General features: G+C 45.1%; 1 protein-coding gene across 3 annotated transcripts in view; it reads right to left on the bottom strand.

Moving 5' to 3' along the window:
* Nucleotides 1-712: 712 nt before the first annotated feature.
* The window catches only part of KANSL1 (KAT8 regulatory NSL complex subunit 1), a 178,740-nt gene continuing 156,092 nt past the window's right edge, over nt 713-23,360 (bottom strand). For all 3 annotated transcript variants that reach the window (XM_059148035.1, XM_059148036.1, XM_059148034.1), the window contains 9 exons: nt 16,171-16,342; nt 9,654-9,836; nt 8,981-9,169; nt 8,478-8,626; nt 4,842-4,963; nt 4,219-4,276; nt 3,872-3,984; nt 2,803-3,055; nt 713-2,491 (listed from right to left, as the gene is read on the bottom strand). In XM_059148035.1, the coding sequence (XP_059004018.1) occupies nt 2,264-2,491; nt 2,803-3,055; nt 3,872-3,984; nt 4,219-4,276; nt 4,842-4,963; nt 8,478-8,626; nt 8,981-9,169; nt 9,654-9,836; nt 16,171-16,342 (1,467 nt within the window). In that variant the 3' untranslated portion in view covers nt 713-2,263. The remainder of the gene's footprint in view (nt 2,492-2,802; nt 3,056-3,871; nt 3,985-4,218; nt 4,277-4,841; nt 4,964-8,477; nt 8,627-8,980; nt 9,170-9,653; nt 9,837-16,170; nt 16,343-23,360) is intronic.

Here is a 23,360-nt window from a genome sequence, read left to right as displayed (position 1 = left end):
TTATTTAGTAATCAGGTCAAGGCGCTAACAAGGAACCCTTAGATCTTCATACAAAGTTGCAACTTTGTATCCACCCCCCACTCCCATCCCTGCTTGAGCCCCTGTGGGCAGAAGCTCCCACAGAAGCGACAGGGCAACTAGAGAGAAATGCCACCTCCAGACTCAGGGGCTTCTCTGCCAGGACAGGGGGCTTCCCTGGTGGCATCGACTGCACTGCCATCAGAAGGAAGAGAGTAAACAGGGATCAGGCCTGCCCACTTCCGTGTCGTGCACAAAGAGAATCCAGCACTGAGCCGCCTCAGAAAAATGATGTTACAAAGTATATATACATTCTCACTGACCCCAACCCTGGGGTGGGGGAAACCAAGAAAAAAAACAAAGCGAGAGGTGGTATCTCTCTTAAGAGTTTAACAATTTAGAATAGATATGAAATGTCATACTGCTGGTCTCCCTAGGGAAAGGCAATGATCAAACGATCTATCTCTTACATCCAACAAGAAGATTATCTACGGAGATCCCCTGTCCTCTGGGTCCCCTCACCCCCCACCTCCCCCGACAACATCCTTTTCCTAGTGACCATCAGGTGACCCTGCGAGGTGCCCAGAGACAGAATGGAGACTCCCCAAGAACTGCTCGGCAGGGCAGGGGCCCGGGCTGCCACCATGGCCATGCAGAGCCAGTCCAATGTCAAGAAAGGCCTGGCAACACAACATTCTGTAACTTTTTTTTTATTATTTTTTTTTCAATTTTTCCTTCCTTTTTTTTTTTTTTTAAGCACTAGTCTGTGCTTTGCGAACAGAATCAAGACATTAACAAAGATCAGCTTCTCTGAAGAAAAGCATTTCTATAGAACAAAGACAGCTACATGTTTCGCTGCCAATACACAGCTCAAAGCAGGAAAAGAAAATATTTACAAAATACAAGGTTTTTTTTTCCATTTTTGTTTTTGTTTTTTTTTTTTTTAACAATGCTAAAAGGGTTATTCAGAATTTTCAACCTTATAAATAGAAGAAGCACTTTATGCATAGGGATATGGTGCATTATTGTTTTTTTAAAGAAACAATGACAAACCCTTTAACTTGCAAACAGAATCAAAAAAAAAAAAATCACTAATGTTGAAAATTGTGAAAAAACCCCAACCATTAAGCAGTTTGTCTACTATTTTTATACGATTACAAAATGGCAACAACAACAAAAAAAAATAAAAATAAAGAAGTCCTTATTGCCCCCCCTTTTGGTGATGTGATCATACATGAGACAGGCACGTGGTTAACCACGGTGGGTGGTGAGGGAGCGATGGGAACCACAGCTGGGACCAGACAACATTCCACAGGCAAGGGGAGCATGGAAGAGGAAAAGGTCTAACTGACACCGACAGGGAACCGGATGTGAAGGAAACGGAACTAAATGCATCTGTGACGACAGAATCATACAGGGAAGATGGCTGCTCGTGTCCCTGACCCCCCAGTTTGCAGAGGAGTGGGAATGAAGTTAAGTAGCCCTAACCCTAACGTCACAGACAAGGACAGGTGGTAAAAACGTCCCGAGTGGAAGGACTGGTCCGTACAGGTATGTGGACAGTGTCGGGGAGCAGACGACAGGGCACGAAGGGGCAGGACGGGGACCTGAGCAGCCGCAGCTAGGTCACTGCAGTTAAGGAGTCAAAACAGAGATGACCAAATGCAGAGGAAACCCTAACTAGGTCTCCAAGATCTGGATGACAAGGGGAAGCCATTCTGTCGACTGAGAGCTTGGTGAGAACAGGTGGCAATTATGGCCATGAGGCTCTGGTGGGGGTGCTCTAGCACAGATGGCCAAGGGGGACCCAGCCAGGAGGGCCAGCGCAGGGCCAGGCCACCACCGATGGCAGGGGAGGGAAGAAGGCGGGGCCCAGAGCAAGCTGTTCTCCCCTCCCCAACCCCCTCTGCCCACAGGTGCGAGGAGAGGGGTGATCATCTAGCATCGCTAAGTCCAGTGATTCAACAGTGCAGAGGACATGCCAGGACCAGGCCAGCAGGGTCTTATCCTGAACTTCTGTTTGCCAATTGGAGGAAGTGCTCAGGTGTGTGACGACAAAACATGGAAACCAAAACCAAAACAAAACAAAAATCAAAACAAAAAATACCAAAGTATAATCTAAATTCCTTAAATTCACTAAAAACTGTGAAAATTTCCGGCATATGATGTTTGAATATCAAACGCAGAGATTTCTGAAGCTTTAATGCCAATAGTTAGTGAGTCTGTTTAGATTCTCGTCTCCCGCTCATCTGTGAGTTGGACGCTGAGCTGTGACCGTTGTTGCCAAATGCCGACTCTTGAGGGGGACAGCAGGAGGTGAGGTGGGGGCCACCTCTGCCTCTCGGCCAGTCTTGCTGCCCGAGGTGCGCCGAGTGCAGCGGGCTGCCCGTTCCTGCGCGTCCAGCTGGTCCTCACACTCCGCCTGGGGACTGTAGGCCAACGGGAAGGTCCGCCGTTCCCACGGCTGGACGGACTGTGGGGAGACAGACAGACTGCCACGGTGAGGAGCGAGGCTCAGCCTACATCCTGCCCCAAGGCCCTCTCCCAAAACGTGTGGACTGAAGTCCAAGACTAGTCCCTCGAGAGTTCCTAGAGTGGTCCAGGAACACCCCTCGGAGTGGGCACCCGTCCCACGGTCCCTTCAGAAGGTCACTTTTAAGTGCAGCCCCTTTAAGATGCAGAGAGGGAGGGGCATGAGAGGCAGACCCATCTTCAGGGGGTGCTGTCTCTTCCCCATTCTGTCCCCTACCCGGCCGACCCCCACGCAAAGGCAGTGTTCCTCACCTGCTCATCCAGCCCCAGTTCTGGCGTGGAACAACGGGTGTCCTCGCTGGCTAGGTGTCGCAGCGCATCCCGAGCCACAGGGGTGAGGGGGGCCGAGTGCAGTTCCGGGCTGATAGGGCTCCTCGGGGACTGACCGTGGGAGAACTCCGACAGAGAGTGGCTACTGCTGACATCAGGGGAGGCGGGCTGGGGGGTGGAGGGGTTGGCACTGCCCAGCTGAGGAGTTGTCCGGCCATCTGATGACCTGTAAGACCTGGACACCAAGGAGATTGCAAATCTGAGTGCCTGGGCGACAGGGGGATTACTTGTAGGTTGATTTTCGGGGGCTTGGGGAGGAGGCAAGAAAAGAGTATCCCAATTAGAGGAGCTGAGGTAGACGGACACAGTTCATTCCCAGGAACCATAAACCCCTCGTTACCTCCACCGCTCTGTACGGGGGCGGGTGACGCCCCGATACACAAATCTTAAGAAATGGGTGCACCTATCGTCCCAAGAGAAAAGCCAGGGCAGAACGATGCCAGGGGCCAATCTCTGGCACAGTGCTCACCAAATTCACACGGAAGGGAAAATCATCGAGGCTTTGAAAACTGTTGTCAAGGGAGAAACAAGGGCCCTAAATCTTTCTATCTGAGACTCCTGAGGGTTTCTGTGCCTTTGTTAGCCAAACGGAGACAGGGCTGGCCAGTTCTTTTGAGCAGGACCACAACCCCCCAATTCAACTGTCCCAAGGAGGGTTAACTGTGGTGAGGCCTCCGAAGTGCCTCTGGTTCAATCAACACAACCCTCAACTGGCCCCCGAACGGCCCAGCCAGCCGCCAGGCAGAGCCGGGAGATCATGCAAGTTTGCCACAACTGGACAGCGACCCTACGGCTCAGCAAGGCTCCAGCCACGTGACCCTCATACCCTCATTAGGTCCAACAAACAGCCAGGAACGTCTGCGTTTTCAGCCCTCACCAGTGGACAGACACACAGAGCAACCCAGGGGCAGTGGCAACCCCGTGGACCCAGCGCCCAACTCCCTGCCCACCCTCCCTTCCCAGGCCGGGGGACCTGTGCCTGCCCCGTCACCTGCTGCCCCGCCGCTGGGGTGGCACACTCGTGGTCCACAGCCACCGAGCCCTCTCCATCTCCTCACATTTGGCATGAAGGGCGGCGAAGGCTGCGTCAGATAGGTCTTCGACCTGCAAGAGAACAGCTTCACTGGTTCCCTCTCTCCAGGAAGCCAAGCCCAAGTAAAGCTAGAGCAATTCTAGAACCAGCCCCAGCCCTTACTGTGGGGGCTGTCCCCGTCAGGACAGGAATACAGTGAGCTTGTACTTGACACTCATGGGTCTTCAAGCCCCTAGGGTGTGTGCGCGCGTGTGTGTATAGGCATGGGTGTGCGTCCTTCCAAGAGAGAACGACCATGCTGTTACCTCCTCATTTTCCTCGTCAGGACTCCCCTTCAGAGACCGAAGATCGACCTCACGCCAGCTGCCAAAATCAAGACAGGACAAGTGTGAGAGAGCAGGGCAGCCAGGCAGTTGAGTGTGTCTGTGTGAGAGCGCGCTGCCCTCTGCCTTGGTATTCCCAAGGCCTCAGAGAGGGGCCCCACAAAGGACAGACACAGGGAGCCGGCTGGGAGCTGTGACAAACAGCAGGCAAAGGAACTGTCCGCAGGGGACCACTGCCAGCCCCGGCAGACTGCTAGCCTGTGAGAGCACATACACGGGGCTGCCCACTTCTGAAGCTGTCCACAAAAGCGGGTGTGATTCCCAGGTGAAATCCTGCTTTGCTGCAGACAACGAACTCACTACTGGGAACACACTGGGCTGTCAGACAAACACGGCTACAGCCAGCATGTGGCCTGAGGTCTGGTTGGTACTCTTTATTAAGAGAACAAGAGAATGATATACAGAAAAAATTTCACTGTTATCAGGGAAGAATTTCTCTTAAAGACATGACAAACCTAAGGCTAAGACCCAAAGCTCGGGGACAAGAGGAGAAAGAGGCAGTAATGGAAGAAAAGGGCAAGAAGCCGATGAGCAAAGGCCTCTACCTGGGAGTAAGGATTTCCTTGTACTGTAGTTTCTCTACACGAGTTGTTGCAGCAACAGACATTGGGATGACAATGTTGTTAATGTCGAATGAGCTCTCTCCCCTTCTCCTCCTCACTGGCTGCTGTAAGACAAAGGTGAGTTTAAAGGGGTGCCTGGGTGGCTCAGTTGTTGGACATCTGCCTTCGGCTCGGGGCATGATGTGCAGGGTCCTGTAACTGAGCCCCACATCAGGCGCCCTGCTCCGTGGGAAGCCTGCTTCCCCCTCTCCCACTCCCCCTGCTTGGCTTCCCTCTCTTGCTGTGTCTCAGTCAAAGAAATAAGTAAAATCTTAAAAAAGACGGAAAAAAAAGAAAAAAAGTCTAAGCCCCAAAGTCGTATGTACCACTTAAAAAAGTGTATTTACAAGGGAGGCACAATTCTGCAAACGTCAAATCCAACACCTGGGACATAGAATAGGATGGCCAGCACCCGGCCACCTGCACTGAGGACGAGGTCTCCCCCTGTGACATCCTCAGGAGAGCCACCATGTGGCTCCCGAGGCTCTTCCTTCGTGGGCTCATGTGGAAGAAGACTTCTACTGAATTTTTGCAGGGGTGCTCACCTTGAGGCCTAAAGTCAGGCTGTGCTTCTGACTCCCCCACATACACTTTAACTACCCCCCTCCGTTAGAGATAGCAAGGGGAAGCAGAAAGGATGACGCTATCACCCAGGCCCTAGAGGCCCCCACAGCCAACGCTTCCCTAAACCTAGTGCACCCTTAGGGTTGAGAAACGGGAGCTTCCTCATCCTGGAAAGACCTCAGGGCACAGGCTCAACTCAACGGATCATCTAACCTTGGACGTCATGAAAGCACCTCCTTCTTGCGGATTTGAACTCTTCAGCTAAGTCTGCACCCACCATCTGCTCAGCCCTATGGGATATCCTGTCTTTTTGACTACTGGGGAAGAGTGGAGAGCTTTCTAGCTCTATCAGTGGAGCTGAGTGGAGGGAAACAGAGGAAGAGGACCTGGACCTGCCCACACAGCTCACTCCTGAAGAAGAGAGATTTGCTTCTGCAGGTTGAGAAGTTCAAATTCTTAGGGAAGAAGACTAATAAGGGCCCTGTATCAGAGGACAAGGTGAGCATCTACAGCAGCTCGGAGGCCAAAGAAGGAATACAGGAGGGAGCTGAAGGCCTTGGTTGGTTTCTCGGACGCAGGCAAAGTCCACCAGCTGCTTGGGCCCAGATAGCGAAGGGCCCACCCTGAAACAGACACTGGTGGCTGAGTGGAGAGGGGCCAGAGGGCAACAGTGGGATGACACATGTGCTACCATGGCAACAGCACAGCTGGAGACACCCAAGGGGCTGCATTTCAAAGCCAAGCCCCAAGTGCGATCAGCTCATGAAGCATGATGAGGAAGACACCGTTCCCTACAACTAACCACCCCACTCTCTGCTCCTGGAGGGTGATACGGGATTGATTCAACCCATCCCTTCAGGCATTCTGAGAATGCCAACAGGTGGTGCTTCCTGGGCCAGGCCTGTAGCTGCTGTCGCCCCTCATGTCAGCCCACCACAACGTCTTTTTCCATTTCCTTCTCTGTCAAATGAGGACAGATGGCCTCTACCTCACAAATTTAAGGTAAAACTGGTTAACCAGTCGAAGAGAATTCTGCAAATCTTGCCTGGGTCTAAGAGCTAAGGCTCAGTGATCTCACACCCTGAAGCCTCTACCACTGGCCCATCTCTGCTAAAAGGACACATCCCATGACTGGAAGTGTACCTCAGGGGAGCTCAAGAGAGCGCTCTCCCTGCAGCCTGGTCAAGACTGAATGTGGAGCTGGCAGAAACAGGTGTGTTTTCCCCTGAATCTTCTGGGCCTGCTGTTAGTACCTTCAAAGACAAGAGATTGGAGTGGGCTGAGGACAATACCCGTGGAGTTCTGTCTCAACATCAAGTTTTCTAATGTATGTATGTATGTATGTATGTAAGTAAGTAAACAAATAGATAGATAGATAGATTGGTCAATAGGACTTGAGCCCTGCCTCCCACCAGGCACTCATTGGGTCTAATTCAACTACTCTCTCCTGTTTAGAGCCAGAGGGGCAAAACAGGTGATGGGAATGGAAAGTGGTTTCTCAGAAGCAAGATGAAGAGTGCTTTGCCAAGAAGGAAAGGGGAGAAAAGGAACAAAGCATAGAAGCAAGCAAAAGGTTCTGGGATGCCTTCTCTACCAAATCAGAATCCTCAGGGATTTCCTTTTTTTTTTTTTTTTTTTTTTTTAAAGCCACAGGAGGTTTCTGAGGTGCCCAACAGCTTTCAGGCAGCGCTACCCCACACAACCCCCACCCCCGTTTCTCCCCCTCATTTTCGGTATCTGGCCTATCCTCCTTCTTACTATTAAATAAATCCACACTTTTAGAAAACATCAGGCAGTGAGAGCCATAAAGGTCAGTGCAGATACAAAATCTGTACTCAATAATTAATAAGAAAAAATTTCAAACAATTCAGGCCTAAGGGAACATCCTCCAGACAAGGAGGGCCAGGAAGGGAAAGAGCGCTGAAGTCTCTCCAACTGTCAGATCTCAAGAGTTCAGACCGGAATCCTCTGGTTGACTGATATCCTCTGATGGGAAACGGAGTTTGTGATAGACACTACACACCTATTTAGACCAAAATCTGTGGGTGACAGAGGTAAAAGGGAGGAATAAAGAGGTCATTCGGAAAAGAGTGATTTTGAAGAGCAAAGACAGAGAACAAAGCGAGCCCATTTGTGAGCTTATACGTTTCCTGAAGCGTGCTCTGAAGGGGGCTCTAGCGTGTGCACACCCCCACGAGTGACCTCAGTGACGCCGAGCTCACACGTGCATGTCATGGCGAAGAGCTGGCTCTGTGGTCACACGGCTTGGGGCTGAGTGGCAGTCATAACCCTCACAAGCTGCATCCCTTTGCAGTTTACTTAACCTTACAAAGCCTCAGTTTCCCTGCCAACAGAGTAAGAATCCTTTATATCACCTACATCTCAAAGGGCAGTATTGGGATTGAATGAGCTAACACAGAAAAGCATGAAGAACAGACACAAGAAACACCATTTTATTAGCGCCATCACCATTATTATCATAAATACCACAGAAAGGACCAGTCAGTGGGCACCAAGAAGCTCTAGGTATATGTTTCAAGGAGGCAAACACTGAGGAATTAAATATGAGAAAGAAACTAGCGGGAATGTGTGTCTGGAATGGCTGTGCTGACAGCTTTCAGGGATGGCGCAAGGCCCTGCCTTCTCCCCTCCGCTCACCAGGAGAGTGAAACTAAGGAAATGGAATGCCTCCAGTGTTCCTAAGTACCTGTCCACTACCGCTTCTCGCGGGTGAGCTTCTGGAACCAATGGGATCAAAGCCATGCTACTGCTGAGTGCTGGGTGAGACCTAACCCCACAGACCACCTTCAGGGTGTGTCTCAGCATCCAACTTCCCACCACGGAGAACACAAGGTCAAATACCATCCCTTGGGCTAAAAAATGACACATCGTGGTGAGCTGAGCACCCCCAAATGCCCTGGGCCTCACAGCCCACTCCCCGCACTGTCCTCCAGAGCCCTCTGAGGAGCTGGGACTGCAGAGGGACTGGCCAGCCAGCTCCGCACAGGTACTTACAGACGCGCTGGCCGTGACCTGTGGGCTAGAGCTGGTGGGTGCCGACGTGTCTGAGGAGGTGGAGAGCTGTCGCACCAGGGGGCTGTGTGGGGGATGCTGGGCGGCCGCCAGGTAGCTCGAACTGCTCATGTCCGTGTGATGCTTCAACACTGCAGAAGTCAAGAGAAAAGAGGGATACGTGGCCACCTCAACCAGCTCTCCTTCCAGCACAAGCCACAAATACCAGCAACGGTAAAAGCACGGTAAAAACACGGTAAAAGCAAAACGCTTTCTAAGCCTAGAGGATAAAAAGGTGAAGCAAACTGGTTGCGGGAGGTAGGGGGCTGGGCGGAGGTCGCTGCAGCAGTTAGAAGTAACCTGCATTTAGAAGCGGTAGGGGTCCCTCTACTCTGCCTTCCTAGAAAGTGAAGGACAAAGCTGGGGGCGATTGAGAGAAGCCCAGGCTGCCCCAGAAAGCCCTGAGCAGATGCAGATGCAGGCAGAGGTGCCGGGCCTGGCCCTACCTTCACTTCTCTCAGATGAATGGTCTCGCAATCTCATTTTGCTGGGGTTTGGGTCGTGCACAGGTGGCGGTGGGTTGAGCAAGCGCTCTGCTTTTGGCGCTGTCACTCGTTCCACCATAGGCACGGCCCCCACATCGTCTAAGTGCTGCCTGTGGGTCCTGTCAGGCCGAGTTTGGTGATGGGACAGCTCTGAAGAGGGGAACAGAAAAGGAGCTGTGAAATCTTCTCTCCATCTTTTATTTGAGTTCCAAGCTCTCGAGTTCGCTCTAGGCCAGTGACAGACACCCAGGGCAGCAGGAGAGTCCTCTGGGACTGCCAGTCCTAGCAGACAGCACGAGGGCCAGGACAGGCTGGGCAGCCCACAGGGCCCTCGAGCAGAGAGATCTGCAACCAGGCTACAGGAGACAGCCTGCCCACAGCTGGAGCCAATGCCATGTCACTGCCAGCTGTTCATCCCGCACTCTGGGTCTTGCCCCGAGACGCCTGGTGTCTGGAATAGCCTTCGAAGTCCATGTGAGAACATCCAAGACAAGCAGGTAGACTGTGAGCTGAATTTCTATGAGCCAACTGCTTCTCCCAACCCCGAGATACTGCCACAGCAAAACAGTAACTTGAGAATACAAAAGGAAAAGAGAATAACCAGAGGACGAATCCCAGGTCCTCCGGAACTTACTGGCTGTTGTTAGGAAGGAGTTGACCAACTTGTGCCTGTCTTTACGAGTTGGATCTGGCAGGCTGCCCGGCATGGGTGCTCTGTGCTTAAGTGAAAACTTTTTGGGAGGTTTGATTTTGTCAAAAGGCTTGTTCTGCCACTGAGATTTCAGCATGCTCTGGAAGTGCAGGCTTGTGGGAACATCTGTGAGAAACACGAAATACTGCGGGTTAGTCCAGACACCTGGCCTCTGGACTCCTCTCTCAAGAAGGGAGATGCATCTACCGGGAACCCGCGCTCCCCACCCAGTGAGGGTCCACATCACACCCTCTCTTCTGTGCCCAGTGGGCAGGACGGCCTGGCAGGGCAAGCACTGTCCTGTGGAGCAGCTGGTTACCTGAACCTTACTGAAGGTCATTCTTTTATTCACAAGCAAGTCACTTTTGCCTTTCATTTTCAAATTAAACAAACATACACCCCATCTAAAAACACCTTTTGATACATCAATGGAGTTTTCTTTGTTCAGGAATTCTACCAAGTCTGTTAAACTTTACTGGTTCCAAAGATTGATAAACACCCTGCTTCAATTCTCCTAGAGTCTAAAACATTTAAACCTAATACTATCAACACAGTTAATCAGGATATATTCATTCAACAAATACTTACCATCTACTGAGAACTAGGCCCCCTCCTTCCTAGCTCCTTACCTCCCTATCACCCAGGCCCCAGAGGCCCCCACGGGCCTCTAATCGGTTCTTTTTTGCCGATTAGTTAATACTCAACATCAAAAATTAATCTTTTAAACTATAATTTTTACCACTTTGGTTTACCATTATTGTACCTTTTCACTTTCTTAGTTCTGTTTTTTATTTTCTTAAGAACGTGCCATTAAGTAATTTCTTTAGAAAAAAATTTTTCTAGACTGAAACCATTTTTCTCTCAGACCTTAAAAACTGTCACTACTACTCTACTTTATTCTAACATTCAGTGCTGTAGATAAAATGGAAGCGGATTCTTCCTTAATTCTAGGTGGTTTGTTTCTTCTTCAGGCTTCTGGAAAAAACTCAAATACAAAACAGCTCGTTGTGTATTTCCGGACTCTAAGGTCAATCTAAGAGAAATGCTTTCTTTTCTGCCATCAACACCAAGTCTTTCAATCCATGAACGTGGTAGATCTATTTGCTTAGGTTTTCTTTAATTTTCTCTCAGCATTGTTTGGCAGTTTTCTTTTTACAGGTCTTACACTTGAGAATTAATTTAAAATCTGTATTTCATTTTGATATAAGCATCATTATGATCTTTTTTCAAAGACCAAACAGGTTCAAAGAGGTGAATTAACTGTTTAAGGACACACAGTTTAGTAAGTCAACCAACACTCAAACTCAGGTATGTAGAACCCTCGAGCCCACACTCTCAGCCACCACACCATGAGATTATTTGGTTCAGAGAATGGAAAGGTGGAATGTTAAGATTTCTCAAATTACTGGCAAGAAGTGGAGTGTATGGGGTATTTTTCAAGGCAGTTCTATAGTGTGAAAACATTTAAACACTCTTTTCTATAGTATATACCATGGACCTCATGACACTTTAAGAACAAATTTGAACACTGGGCTTCTCAGGACTGGAATGAACATATAACCCTGGGTGAATAAAATAATTCTGTTCTCAGGGATGCCTTTCCTCAGTCGGAAAGCAGCCAGGTCTCAGCACCAGACATTATTTTCCAGTTCTGTGAAAAGACCACTGTTATGCCATTTATTATGGCAGTCCAACAAATCAGGAGACCTACTGAAGTTTTAAAGGTAATAAATATTTGCTATATGTCTAAGTACTGAGGTACAGTATGTAAGGACAGTGCTGTCTTCTGAATTTTTTTTTTTTGCATACTCATTCCTTCTTTTCCACACTTAAAAACAAATTCACCTATCCCAACCTTAAAAGATAAACATCAGCTTTCAGCTACCTCAAAGTTGGGGAGATACCAACCAGACCGAGGCTGTTGGATCTCGTTATGTTTCCAGCCCTTCCACTCCTCTCCGAGTCCCTCAATAAAATGGTTTGATTCTCCCCACCCTCCTAAAGAAGGGCTAATTTTTTTTAAAAAAAGGATTTCCCATTAAAAAACAATCAAGATTGACTTGAGGCTATTAACGGTATTTTTTGCTGTAATTCAAAATGGTTAGGGAAAAGGATGTGTAGGAAATAAAGCATTGTCTGGAGGCACTCTGAAAACTGGGCTAAGCTGGAATGTCCAGAGGCCTCACAAAGGGGAAAACCCTTCCTCCATATCCCAGGACACCCCTCGTCAACAGAAGAATTGACTGGCCAAGTCTATATAATGGAACAACAGAAGCAATAGTGATTGACTGGCCAAGTCTATATAATGGAACAACAGAAGCAATAGTGATTGACTGGCCAAGTCTATATAATGGAACAACAGAAGCAATAGTGATTTCACGTTTTCCTTTTACTCTATCCAGTCACTGCTCTACCAAACCTGAAAATTAAGCCAGGAAAAAAGGAGGTAGGGAAGAATTTAAGAGACCTGATTTATAATGGAAACAGCACCCTGACTAGACATGAGAAGGCCTGGATTCAGGTCCTAGTTCCATCACTGAGTAGAAGGCAAAAACAAGAACAAACCACTTAGCTGGGCTTTTTAGCTTTACTGGTAAAATGAGGTGGCAGGCCTAGATCTGGGAAGGTAACATCCCAGCACACATGCTCTAGAGCTCTCCCTTCCTCTGTTGCAGACAAAAATAAAAAAATCAAAGCACTGTTTCCCCTACGGTACCCCGAGACCTTAGATTTATCTTTAAAAATTATAGATGATACAAAGCCACCACCAATCAGAGTAAGCACAAGAGATGACAGTATTTGTTACTGCTAGCCTAGACTGACGGAATCTCTCCCCTTCTTTTTTTAAAAGGTTTTATTCAACAGAATGAGAGAGGAGAGCGCTGGCAGTGGAAGCAGGAGAGGGAGAAGCAGGCCCCCCACACTGCCACCACCTCCCCATCCTGGCAGAGCAGGGAGCCTAATACAATCCTGGGATCATGACCCGAGATGAAGGCAGTCACCTAACCAACTGGGCCACCCAGGCGTCCCTGACTCTCTCCACATTACATCAGACTCCAGAACCATACCTAATCCCCCACCCTCATCTAATGCTCTGAAGGAGAAGCTGCTATAATTGAAGAATACCACCGTGTGCCCTAGAGCTGAGGTATTAAGCAGAATCAAGAGCAATTTCCCCAATAAACCCACCGAACAGACAGTTAGGGATAATAACAAACTGCTCAAAGCACGCAGGCTGTTTTACTTTGCTAGAAACTTGCTGTGTGTTTAACTCCTCTAAGAATGAACTGGAAGTCCGTTAAATCCCCCAGCCAATGAACAAAAATGATCTCTTAGGAATTGCTGGTCTGAGTTCATGCTCTAAATAAAGTCATAACACCTGAGATCCATGTAGCGCTAAAGCTCTGAAATGGGATTAGATATGCAGGACCTGAAGGTAAGCAATGAAAGGGTATGAAACAGAAGAGAACACAATAGGGACCCATTCAGCCAGAAGACTTCACACATTCCATCCCCACACAGGCCATGCCGTTCAAGTGCCATTATCAGAGAAGAGGGTGCAGATGCCTAGTCAGGTCAGTAAAAGGAAAACAGAAGTGTTAAAACAGAAAATAGGAAACAGAAGGAAACTAACATCATTTTAAAGTTACTATTTCCTCAGACAAAATGAAAAGACTGACTTCATGCTTACTGGAGGGGTCTGACATTTCACAATTCACTTGACTGTTTTGCTCATTACTTTCCACCATTTTCTCAAGCGAATTTTCTAGGTTTGTTTCATAATACTCACTTCCTCCTCCTGCTGGTTAAACTGCGGTAGCCTCACATACACCAGTCTTGGGTAAGCGCTCTCAAAATAGCATAGATCCTCAAGGCCAGCAGGTGGTGCTCTTATGAAGCTCAAACTCAAGTTAACATTGTACCAAGGTTTTAGACTTCCTCTACATTTCCATGCTAAGGATTGACTGGCTTGTTAAGGAAACAAGCTCCCCCTCCTAGGAGTACTGAAGAGTTACCACACTCTAATGCCTTCACCTTGCAGCCGGGCACCCAGCTCCTCCAGCTCCTCCAATTCTACCATCTCTAGCCACACTTAATCTAAATGGCTGAGGGGTGGTCAACATGGGAGAAAGAGCTCTAGGACTGAGAGCTGCAGTTGGTTCCCATCCCACCTACAAACAAGGTTAGGAACCATTAGTAAAACTACCTGGAAATCTTGCCATCTCCAAGTATCTCCAAGGGAACTGGCTGTAAAAGAGTGACCCAAAGGTCAGGTGTTACATTGGCCGCTAGTTACTTACTATTCTACACAGTGATCCATGGGGAATCTCGATACTTGGGAAGTGCTATTCACACAGAAGAATGGTGCCCTTTGTGAGTTGGACATCTTTGTGAAAACCTTACAACTTACAAACATTCTGAATGTGGTAATTTGTTTGGATCAAAACAAAATTATCCAAAAGGAACAGCATTAACTGTGGTAATGGTCTCACTCAAGTCAAACCACAGAAAGTCTAAGGCAAATATGTTCCTACATCCTACTTGAAATAATAAATATATATATATTCTCCTTTACAGTCTCGTAAGGAAATTTAATGACCAACTCTCCTGTCCAAACCCCAGTATCATGGTTAGGAGCTGTGTGAGACTGGGAGACAATGAGAAAGGAAAAGTATTTAAAGGCAGGCAGGAAAGTGAAGATGCTAAAGACCAGAGAGGAGAGTCTCCACATCTTTCCTTCCTTTCTCCCTCAATGCTACCTACAATAGTTTGAAACTGGATGGAGTAAGGAAGTGTAAAGGCACCAGTCTGTGAGACAGAGAGTCTGAGCATATGTGACTGGGAGATGGGGAAGACAATTCCCAACTGTACATGGTAATGCAGTTGACAAAGAAATGATCGCCATGTTTATAAGCTGATATTCAGTGAGTATGGAAGAGGCCTTATCAGAATCAGAATGTAACTACAGGCTTCAGGCTTCTTTATTCAAATATGAGATCCTGAGAAATGCAAATGTGATCCTGAGAGAGCAACCCAAGAAATGCTCCTAAGTTTTCCAGGCGGCTCCACTTACAGTCCGAGTCTAGAAATGGGTAGAAAACTGATTTCCCTGAATAACCTGGCTGGGTAGAAGCATATTATATAGTGAAATGAAGGACACGCATCAGATGACATGGGTTTGAATTCTAGAACCATTAAAAACTCATTACCATTCAGCCCAAGATAAAGCACAACTTTTCTGAGCCTTTTCTTAATCTACCACAAACTGAAGTTAACACCTTCCAAGATTCCTGAGAGAAGCAAATAAAACAAGTAGAAGGTCCTTTGTAAACCATAAAATGCTATACAAATAAAAATCTCAAGTTATATGAGCTATAATCCAAATGGTAAGAGAAGGTAAAAGCCAATGAACCTTGGAATCTGAAGTACACAGAAGATGTGTTAGGGTTTCCCACTCATTATGTTCTAAAGTTTATTTACTGCTCCACCACTCCCGACCTGAAATAAAAACCCTGCCTAGCTTGCTATCCATATGGTCCAAAAGTTTATAAACTTTTCCTTAAAAGGGACAGATGAGGGGTGCCTGGGTGGCTCAGTGGGTTAAGCTGCTGCCTTCGGCTCAGGTCATGATCTCAGGGTCCTGGGATCGAGTCCTGCATCAGGATCTCTGCTCAGCAGGGAGCCTGCTTCCCTCTCTCTCTCTCTGGCTGCCTCTCCGTCTACTTGTGATTTCTCTCTGTCAAAATTAATAAATAAAATCTTAAAAAAAAAGGGGGGGGGGACAGATGATAAATAATTTGGGCACTGCAGGCCAAACCATGTTCAGTCTGGTGAACTATGTAATATTACTGCCACTCTAGCAGAAAAGCAGCCAATGACAATGTTGTACACAAATGGGCTGGCTGTGTTCCAATGAAACTTTATAAAAAATAGTAATTACTGACACCTACCCTAGAGGATGCCCTCTTCTGTGTGAGAGTTGATCAAACACTGCATTACGATAATCCCCTCTCCTTTATCTTTTTCAAATTACTGAATTCTTCCCCCCCCCCCCCCCACCTAAATCCTATAGCTGCTCCAGGACTTGTTATCAGAACTCCCTTGATTAAGAAAGAGCTTGATCGAATTATTCCTGCTGTCAGGTGACTTCTAATAAAAGTGGTAATATTAGTAGAAAACTTGGGCCATATGGCTAGCAAAGCGAGGCAGGGTTTTATTTCAGGGTCAGGAGCCATTTGAAAGGCTGGGGGGAAATCTCTCTCCTGGCAAGTTGCAATCTTTTAGTGGCACATTCTGGTCTGGCAGATCTGCTGCACCCTATTTGCAAAATTCTAAGTGACGATGTTGACTGAAATTGATACCCTGATAGCACCAGATTGTACCAGGATCCTGGCTGACTTTCTTTCACTTTGAAGCCTTTAAGTCTCATTTAAACTTTATATTCTGTGGCCTTTCTTACCATCTGGAAATGCTAGGACTGGGTGAACACAAGAGTCCAACTGGGAAAGGCGTTCCAACAGAGGGGCTTCATAGTGAATTTCTGGAGGCATGGTGACGGTACTGCCCGAGCCGCACAGTGCGCAGGAGGGGTTCACATCACAGCCAGAGCGCGTTGTGCTATTCCGGTGAACCTGTGAAAAGCCAAACAAAACTGACAATTCAGTGTCTGATAAAAGCCAGCTCTCTCTCATTATCCCAAAGATTCAAAAGACTCTTTCTAGATCACTATATACCACTACTAACCAGAAGTTCAATTACTTTGTTAAAGAGAGTCCCTTTTGGGGCACTTGGGTGGCTCACATGGTTGAATGTCTGCCTTCAGCTCAGATCATGATCTCAGGATCCTGGGATCGAGCCCCGAGTCGGGCTCCCTGCTCAGTGGGGAGTCTGCTTCTCCCTCTCCCTCTGCCACTTTCTCCCACTCATTCTCTGTCTCTCTCCCTCAAATAAACAAAAACAAAAAGAACCTTAAGAAAAGAGAGTCCCTTTCCTCCCACATAATAACCTTCAAAGCAATTAAGTAAACTTGCTTCTTCTTCAATGACAAAACTCACTTGCCGCCAGAGACCTAAGCACTTACGTAGGTACCAAACTTGTGAGTTTAAAGCTACTGAAACTGTGTTGGGAACCTTATAAAACCTGAATGTTTCCACCATCTTGATGCATTTCAACGGTCCCTGAGATGAATAATTGGCGCCTGATTCCCACATGGACATGACTTGCTCTCTCCAGCAATTTCATCCACTGAAGAGCCTGAATAACCAATCACACCTCTCCTGTTCTATTCACAACTCCTTCTAAAGACTTTCAGATGGTCTCAAACAAGGTGGCACGTTTCCCTGGACTACACAGAACTCATTAGCTACATTTTGACGAGTCCAAGATCCATAGTTATAAAGTTCATGCCTAAGCAATGAAAATAAATTTGGAGGCCCCTGGGTGGCTCAGTGGGTTAAGTGTGTCTGCCTTAGGCTCAGGTTGTGGTCTCAGGGTCCTAGGATGGAGTCCCGTTTCAGAACCCCTGCTCCGTGGGGAGTCTGCCTCTCTCCCCCCTTCTGACCCTCTCCCCTTCTCATGCTCTAATAAATAAATAAAAACTTAAAAAAAAAAAGAAAAGAAATTTGGTATGGTGACTGTTCACACCACAGTCTTTATATTAGAGTAAATTCAAGGGGATAAAAATTATTCCCATTAAACTTTCTTAGTATACATGCAGGCAGGTTAAGAATGAACCTCGCCTGCTATGTAATCTAACTCTTTAAAAGACTTCTTAATATTGGAGGGGGGGCTTAAAAAAAGGTTTTTTGGGGCGCCTGGGTGGCTCAGTGGGTTAAGCCGCTGCCTTCGGCTCGGGTCATGATCTCAGGGTCCTGGGATCGAGTCCCGCATCGGGCTCTCTGCTCAGCAGGGAGCCTGCTTCCCTTCCTCTCTCTCTGCCTGCCTCTCCATCTACTTGTGATTTCTCTCTGTCAAATAAATAAATAAAATCTTTAAAAAAAAAAAAAAAAAAAGGTTTTTTGTTTTGTTTTGTGAACAACTTTAATGCTTTGAGGAGAAAACTTCAGGTCATGCTGAATGCAGGATTCCTAGGCTCTAGTGTTAGGACGGACAAATCTGCCATGTGCTAAATCACGACCCATAAAGTCATCTGGGCAGCATACAGCATACAATTCTAGAAGAAAAGGACTTCCCTGTGGAACAGCACCATGAGAAGGGATGCTCTGAGCAAGGGTAGTGTAACAAAAACAAAAGGGTAGCCTGGAAACTGCTCGCAAAAAGTCTACGATGACTGCAAGAGCTGCACTCAGTGTCAGCACAAGCCTCTCTTGAAAACTATTTGCCTTTACAGACATGTACAGGAGAAAGATAAATATGAGAACAACATGGTCTTTATCGACATTCCCCACTGCCTCCTTCATGCAACCACACAGATGGGTAGGCATGTAAAGCAGGTCCTGTGAAGGTCAGACTGGGCAACTCGCACTAGAATTCTAATAAGCTGCAATTGTAGATGGCACTGAAAGGGAATTATACCAACTAAACATGACACTACTGTGTAGACATTAGCCAGTACTGTTTTGGGAAAAAATATCCCTTGCTCTCTATTTAATCAGCACTAGCTTTCTCTTTCAGATAGAACTGAAAGAGAATATGCCGGCAGGAGATGAAAACCACAGATCATACAGTAGATGAATGGGAGGATTTAGGTAATTAGGTAGATCTAGAAATTGCACCAAAACTTAAAACATTAAAAATAAATTAGAAAAAGTTATCAAAATAATAAATCTTAAAATGGAAATAGGTTTTCCTCATAAACTAACCCATGGCATCAATTAGCTGAAAAATGAACATTCCATTTTGTGGCTCTAGCATACCCTTAAGTCAACAGCCAACAGACTAGGTGTAGAGGGAAAAGAATATGGCAAAAATGACAAAATAAAAACTAAAGGAAGAGATTAAGATAAAGAACTCAAAAAAGCACTAGTTAAGTTAAAAACTGGAAACTGTGTATACATATGTAGTATGTGTGTATACAAAATTATGCATTTCTGTGATGTTTAAATGTTAACATATTTTTGTATTCCATCTAATAAGGAAATAGCATATATATGCCTAAAAAAAGTGAGAGGCCCAGACAGTCTATTTCACTGGTCAAAGCTTTAAAAACATTAAGGAGGGACACCTGGATGGCTCAGCCGGTTTAGCAAGGAGGAGAGTGGGACTCAAAAATTAACTATGAGCAAAAATGGTAAATGTGTGGGGTGCCTGGGTGGCTCAGTGGGTTAAAGCCTCTGCCTTCGGCTCAGGTTGTGTGATCTCAGGGTCCTGGGATCAAGCCCCGCATCAGGCTCTCTGCACGGTGAGGAGCCTGCTTCCCCCTCTCTCTCTGCCTGCTTCTCTGCCTACTTGTGATCTGTCAAATAAATAAATAAAAATCTTAAAAAAAAAAAAAAAAAAGAATGGTAAATGTGTTGGTCAATATAAGGAAGTATGACTTTACAGACTAATTTGGGAAGTATTTAAAAAACAAGGTAACTGGGGTGTCTGGCTGCCTAAGCTAGTAGAGCATTTAACTCTTAATCTCAGGGTCATGAGTTCAAGTCCCATGTTAGGTGTGGAACTTAAACAAATTTAAAAAATAAAAAAATAAAAACAAGGTAACCAAAATATTAAAGATAAATTATAGATAATGAAAAAAAAAAAAAAGATGTTTTAAAAAGAAGCATTCCAAAGTCCTATTATTCCCAAAATAGTAAGAAATGAAACCCAAAAGCAGAAGAGGAAAGAACAACAAAACAAAAACAGGCCAAGAGATGATAAGACTTAAAAAAAAATTATGGAAGCAATGATTCCAAATCTAATAGTAATCAGAGTAAATGTAAATGCACCTCTGCTAAAACAAACGGTCACAGAAAAAGTGAAAACAAAGACATGAAAAAAGATATACCTAGCAAGTATTTATCAGGACATCCATTTAAAGTAAAATCATTACTAAAGATCAAAAGGGGAACAACAAAATGATAAAAGGTTAAGATGGAAAAGAAGAAATAACCATGAATTTGTCTGTATGTAACCAGTAATCCTGGAACTGTATGAATACATATGCGTAAAAAAAAAAAACCCAAACAGAAATGGAGATAGGAAATAAGAGAGGTTGTTTAAAAGTATAAACCTGCAGTTAGTAGATAAATAAGTCCTGGGGACCTAATACACGGTATAGTGACTACAGAGACAAAAGTATTATATTATAAATATGCGAAGAGACTAGATCTTAATTATTTCTCCCACAAGAAAGAAATGATAGATCTGTGACATGATAGAGGGATTAGCTAAGGCTACAAGTGGCAGGCATGCCGCACTATCAATGATCAAATCAACACGCTGTATACTTTAACCATACGCAATGTTACAGACCAAATATGTTTCAGAGAGAAACAGAAAGGAGGCCAAAGGACACAGAATATATGAACACAATTATTAAGCGCAAAACAGAAGTTAAATTTAGAACACTGAAGTCAACAAACGGGATACAGATATACTCACACCCACAACACTGTATTTTTTTAAGGAAATGTGGACTATTTACAAAAGATGAACTAAAATTATGTCTATCAACATGGAGATCTTGAAATGGCAACAATGAGTTAAAAAAACACACACACCAACCAACTTGCTGAATACGTACACCGTGACAGTATTTACATAAATTTTCGTATGAACGTTAAACTAAACAATACATACTGCAGGTTCCTCATGGATACATGTATGTCCAGTAAAAAATCTAAGAGAACCTGAACTGGGTCCATGATGCTAAATTCATGATAGTGGTTACCTCTGCAGAAAGAAGCAGGCAGAGGAGATAACAGAATAAAACAAACTTTCTTCATCTGTAATTTTCTTTTAAATATTAAAAAAAGGTTAAAATACTAACATTTAAGATGGTATGTACGTAATGTTTGTTATTATCATTCTTTATACTTTACAGAATTAAAAAAAAATTAGGGAGGCAGGTAAAAAAAAAAAAAAAAAAAGGAGGCAGGTAAACCTGTAAGTTTTTCCATAAACAGGGAATTCAAGTTCTTCACACAGTAAACTCAGTAGTGCAGAATTGCTTCAGAAAACTGGCAGTTGGAGTAAAATGAAGTCCAACTATTTCTCCAAGTAGAGCAAAGGTGTATTAAGTAGGAAAGTTGCTGAAACCCAGAAATTAGGAGTAATACTTTTCCAGATTTAGAATTAAGAAAAAGATTCAACCATCATATGAGTAGAAGACTAGGACAAATGGTCAGTTTACTGAGTAGAATAGAGCCCCCCCACCATCCCCGGACCCCACCGCAATATTCATGCTCAACCAGAACTACAGAATGTGACCTTATTGGTAAACAGAATTTTGCTCACGTGATTAGTTTAACACGAAGTGATATACTGAATTGGGGTGGCCTTAAACTCAGTAAATGGCATCCATAATAAGACCATGTGAAAACACAAAGACACAGGCATACAGGGAAGATGATCATGTAAAAAGAGAGGCAGAGATAGAAGATATGCTGCTACAAGCCAAGGAATGCTACGGTTTGCTAGCAACCATGAGCAAAGAAAGTAGGAAGCGGCAAGAAAGGATTCTTCTTTTGCGAGCCTTCAGAGGCAGCAAGGGCTGTCACCTTGATTTCAAACTTCTACCCTCCAGAATCGTGACAGGAAACAAACACACCCAGCTATTAACTTTCTGTAGTGAAATCACAAAGTCTGGATAGATCAACTTATTTTTTTAAGAATAATGAAAGAGAAAAAAACCCTCAGCATGGGGACTGTGAGAATACTGCAGAATAAGGGAAAAGGAAGCAAATCTGAGAAATTTAGAAATCCAGAAAACTATTAAACAAGTTTGGTAAAACAATTAATTAATGAAACTTCTCACATCTCCAGAAGAGTAAAAGATAACACAACTTACATGGAAACAGGGAAGATGAAAGGGCAGTAAGATGACATAAAAAAGGAAATATAAAATTTGAAAAGAATAAAAGAAAAAATCGTAACTACCCATGGTAGCAGAACTAAAACCTACCTAACTAAAACCTACCTAAAAGGAACTATGGTCAGAACTAATGATATGGAGAATTAAAACAGGATGTGAGCAATGAACTTGTCTTTCTTCCTCTATACTACAAGAGAACCAAAGAGATGAGAACAATGACAGAAATGTTAACAGCTACCATCTGAGTATTTACCATGTGCATCCAAACTATGCCAATCACTTCCATGTTTAACTGAATGAGGACACTGAGGAGCAGCAGGTAGTAAGAGCTAAACAAACAGGAGAGAAAACAGTAACAGAGATAACTGGATACTCCCACTTCCAACTACAAACTGGGGAATCAAGAACCAAAGCTAGTATAGAAGACCTGACAGGACCGGGGCGCCTGGGTGGCTCAGTGGGTTAAAGCCTCTGCCTTCGGCTCAGGTCATGATCCCAGGGTCCTGGCATCGGGCTCTCTGCGTGGCAGGGGGCCTGCTTCCCTTCCTCTCTGTCTGCCTTTCCGCCTACTTGTGATATCTGTCAAATGAATAAATAAAATCTTAAAAAAAAAAAAAAAAAAAAAAGACTTGACAGGACCGTATTAAAATCCTGCAGCACTGTCCACTGCAGTTCTGCAATGATGGAAGCGTTCAGTATTTGTGTGACTTAAATATGGTAGCCACGACTCACATGCAACTGACTACTGAACACTTGAAATGTGTGTGTGTGTGTGTGTGTGTGTGTGTGTTTTAAAAAGATTTATTTATTTATTTGACTGAGATCACAAGTAGGCAGAAAGGCAGGCAGAGAGAGAGGAGGAAGCAGGCTCCCTGCTGAGCAGAGAGCCTATGCGGGACTCAATCCCAGGACCCTGGGATCACGACCTGAGCCAAAGGCAGAGGCTTTAAACCACTGAGCCACCCAGGTGCCCCTGAAATGTGTTTTTTTGAGGTACAAATTTTTTATCTTAATTTTAAATAGCTACACATGGCTACAGTAGCTACCATACTGAGCAGTGTAGAGCAGAACTGGTTAGCAAGATCGAAGGATTGAAAATAAGATCATTTTAATTCTATGCCAAAACAAAACAACAAATAATCACCCTCTGCTACCGCAAAAGACAGTGGAACAGTTTTAAGGGACAAAGGTTATGAGCTAAGAACCTGAAACATGGTCAAACTGTTGTTCTAATCCCGAAAAACTAAAAACTAAAATTAAGAACTCTATAAATGAGGGGCGCCTGGGTGGCTCAGTGGGTTAAAGCCTCTGCTTTTGGCTCAGGTCATGATTTCAGGGTCCTGGGACTGAGCCCTACATCTGGCTCTCTGCTGGTGGGGAGCCTGCTTCCCCACGTCTCTCTGCCTGCTGCTCTGCATATTTGTGATCTCTCTCTCTCTCTCTCTCTCTGTCAAATAAATAAATCAATCTTAAAAAGAAAAAAAAAACAATTCAATAAATGGGCATATATATAATAAATTATAAAAAGGACTATCAATAAACAATGAAATGTTACAGTAAAAATTAAATAAGCCTTTAAGTCCACTTTAAAAACTGAATATAAAATGAGAAACTTTTATTTAATAAAATCTCCATTAAAATCAAAGACTTTATGGAGATTTAAAAAACACTAT

Source organism: Mustela lutreola, chromosome 15, assembly GCF_030435805.1.
Source record: "Mustela lutreola isolate mMusLut2 chromosome 15, mMusLut2.pri, whole genome shotgun sequence".
Lineage (NCBI taxonomy): Eukaryota > Metazoa > Chordata > Mammalia > Carnivora > Mustelidae > Mustela > Mustela lutreola.
The sequence above is the reverse complement of the archived record's forward strand: the minus strand, read 5'-3'. Positions and strand labels throughout refer to the sequence as shown.